At 62.8% G+C, this 1,663-nt stretch overlaps 1 protein-coding gene across 1 annotated transcript; it reads left to right on the forward strand.

Annotated features, from left to right (window-relative positions):
• Window positions 1–298: 298 nt before the first annotated feature.
• On the forward strand, window positions 299–1,095 carry MNEG_11438 (putative myeloid/lymphoid or mixed-lineage leukemia; the record flags this gene model as incomplete). Its single annotated transcript, XM_014040089.1, has 3 exons — window positions 299–375; window positions 725–817; window positions 966–1,095. The coding sequence occupies 3 exons, from the start codon at window positions 299–301 to the stop codon at window positions 1,093–1,095; spliced, it is 300 nt and encodes a 99-aa protein (XP_013895543.1).
• Window positions 1,096–1,663: the final 568 nt, after the last annotated feature.

A 1,663-nucleotide genomic window follows, 5' to 3' on the forward strand; every position in this document is an offset into this window, starting at 1 on the left:
CACACACACACACACACACACACACACACACACACACACACACACACACACACACACACACACACACACACACACACACAAGGATGCATACACACAAGGATGCATGCACACACACACACAAGGATGCATGCACAAGCACACTTCCACACACGCACACACACGTTACCTACATCGCACACACACACAAACTCTCAGCCCCACGCATGCACATCAACTCACACCACTCAAACACGCACCCCAGGTGGCGGACATCCGCGAGCGCCGCTACCAAGCCGCGGGCCTCGACTCCACATACCTCATGGCCCTCTCAAAGTCTGAGGTCTGCGACGCCACTATGGCCGGCACCGTGGCGCGGTTCATCAACCACAGCTGCGGGTGAGGGATCGCACACATACACGCAAGCGCAGGGCAATGGGGCGGAGGGGGGAGGCAGATTGGACGTCATCAACCACAGCTGCGGGGGAAGGAATACACATTTGCGCAGCCATGTGTGTGGGGTACGCATGTGCGTGCGCGCGTGTCCACGTCAGCGTGCATGTGTGGTTTGTGCGTGTTTGTGTGTGTGCGTGTGTGTGTGTGCCACGCGTGCATGCCTCTTGGTGGTGTGTGTGGCGTTCAAGGGGCCGCGGACACAGAGGAGGGAAAACGCGCTGCTTCGCTGGCCGCCCGATGCTGTCGCGGCACCCATCGGCCCGCAACCCGCGCCCTCCGCCCGCCCGCGCAGACCCAACTGTCGCTCTGGCACCATTGAGCTTCATGGCAGGCGGCGCGTCTGCATCTTTGCCGCGCGAGACATCGCGGCCGGGGAGGAGCTCTGGTGAGGCGGCTAGCCGGGCAGCCAGACGGCAGAGGGCCCCCGCCGCCTCCCTGAAGCCGCTCGGCGCGCGGGGCCGGTCAGCGCACCCTCAAAACACCACTCATTCACACACAAGCACATACTCATTCACACACCTGCACCTCCGCAGCTACGACTACCAGCTGTCAGTGCCGGTGCTGGACGCGGGCGGCGCCGACCTGGAGACTGTGGCGCGCTGGGAGGGCGTGGAGCTCATGCGCTGCCGCTGCGGCGCGCCCACCTGCCGCGGCGTCGTCTGACGGACGCGCCCCGCCGCGCCCGCCCCGCCCCCGAGACGGCGCCTGGCGCGCCCGAGCATGCGTCGCGGGCGCTAGGGCGCGGGCGGCGCGCGCGCTGCTGAAGGCGGCGCTCACCCGCGCGGTCCCCGCGGCGGGTGCTGCTGGGTGAGCAGCTGGCGCCTCATGGGGCGTGGGGTGTGCGATGCGCCTGGCCCATCAGGCACACTGCAATTTACTCGACCGAATGTCTTCCCGACATTCCCAGTGAACTTTCAAAACCTGTGATTACTCCAACCTGTTCCTGTCCGCACAATCGAACCAACTCCTCAATCGAGTGTGTTACATACCTCCTCCCAGCAGTACGCCTTTCAACAGCCCCAGCGAACCTTCAACCCCTGTGATTACTCATATGATTCTGACAGCACAATCAAGCCTGCCCAACATTCATGATATGTATGCACGAGACAACCGGGAAACTGAGCAACTGGATTTGGTACAAAAAAGGCGCTCGGTCAATTGGCAGATTAGCCCCACTAAGTGAGCAGGACCGCTCCGCACGGGCGCAGCAAGTAATGTGCAGGGATCAAGA

The sequence above is a fragment of the Monoraphidium neglectum genome, assembly GCF_000611645.1.
Source record: "Monoraphidium neglectum strain SAG 48.87 unplaced genomic scaffold scaffold02743, whole genome shotgun sequence".
Classification (NCBI taxonomy): domain Eukaryota; kingdom Viridiplantae; phylum Chlorophyta; class Chlorophyceae; order Sphaeropleales; family Selenastraceae; genus Monoraphidium; species Monoraphidium neglectum.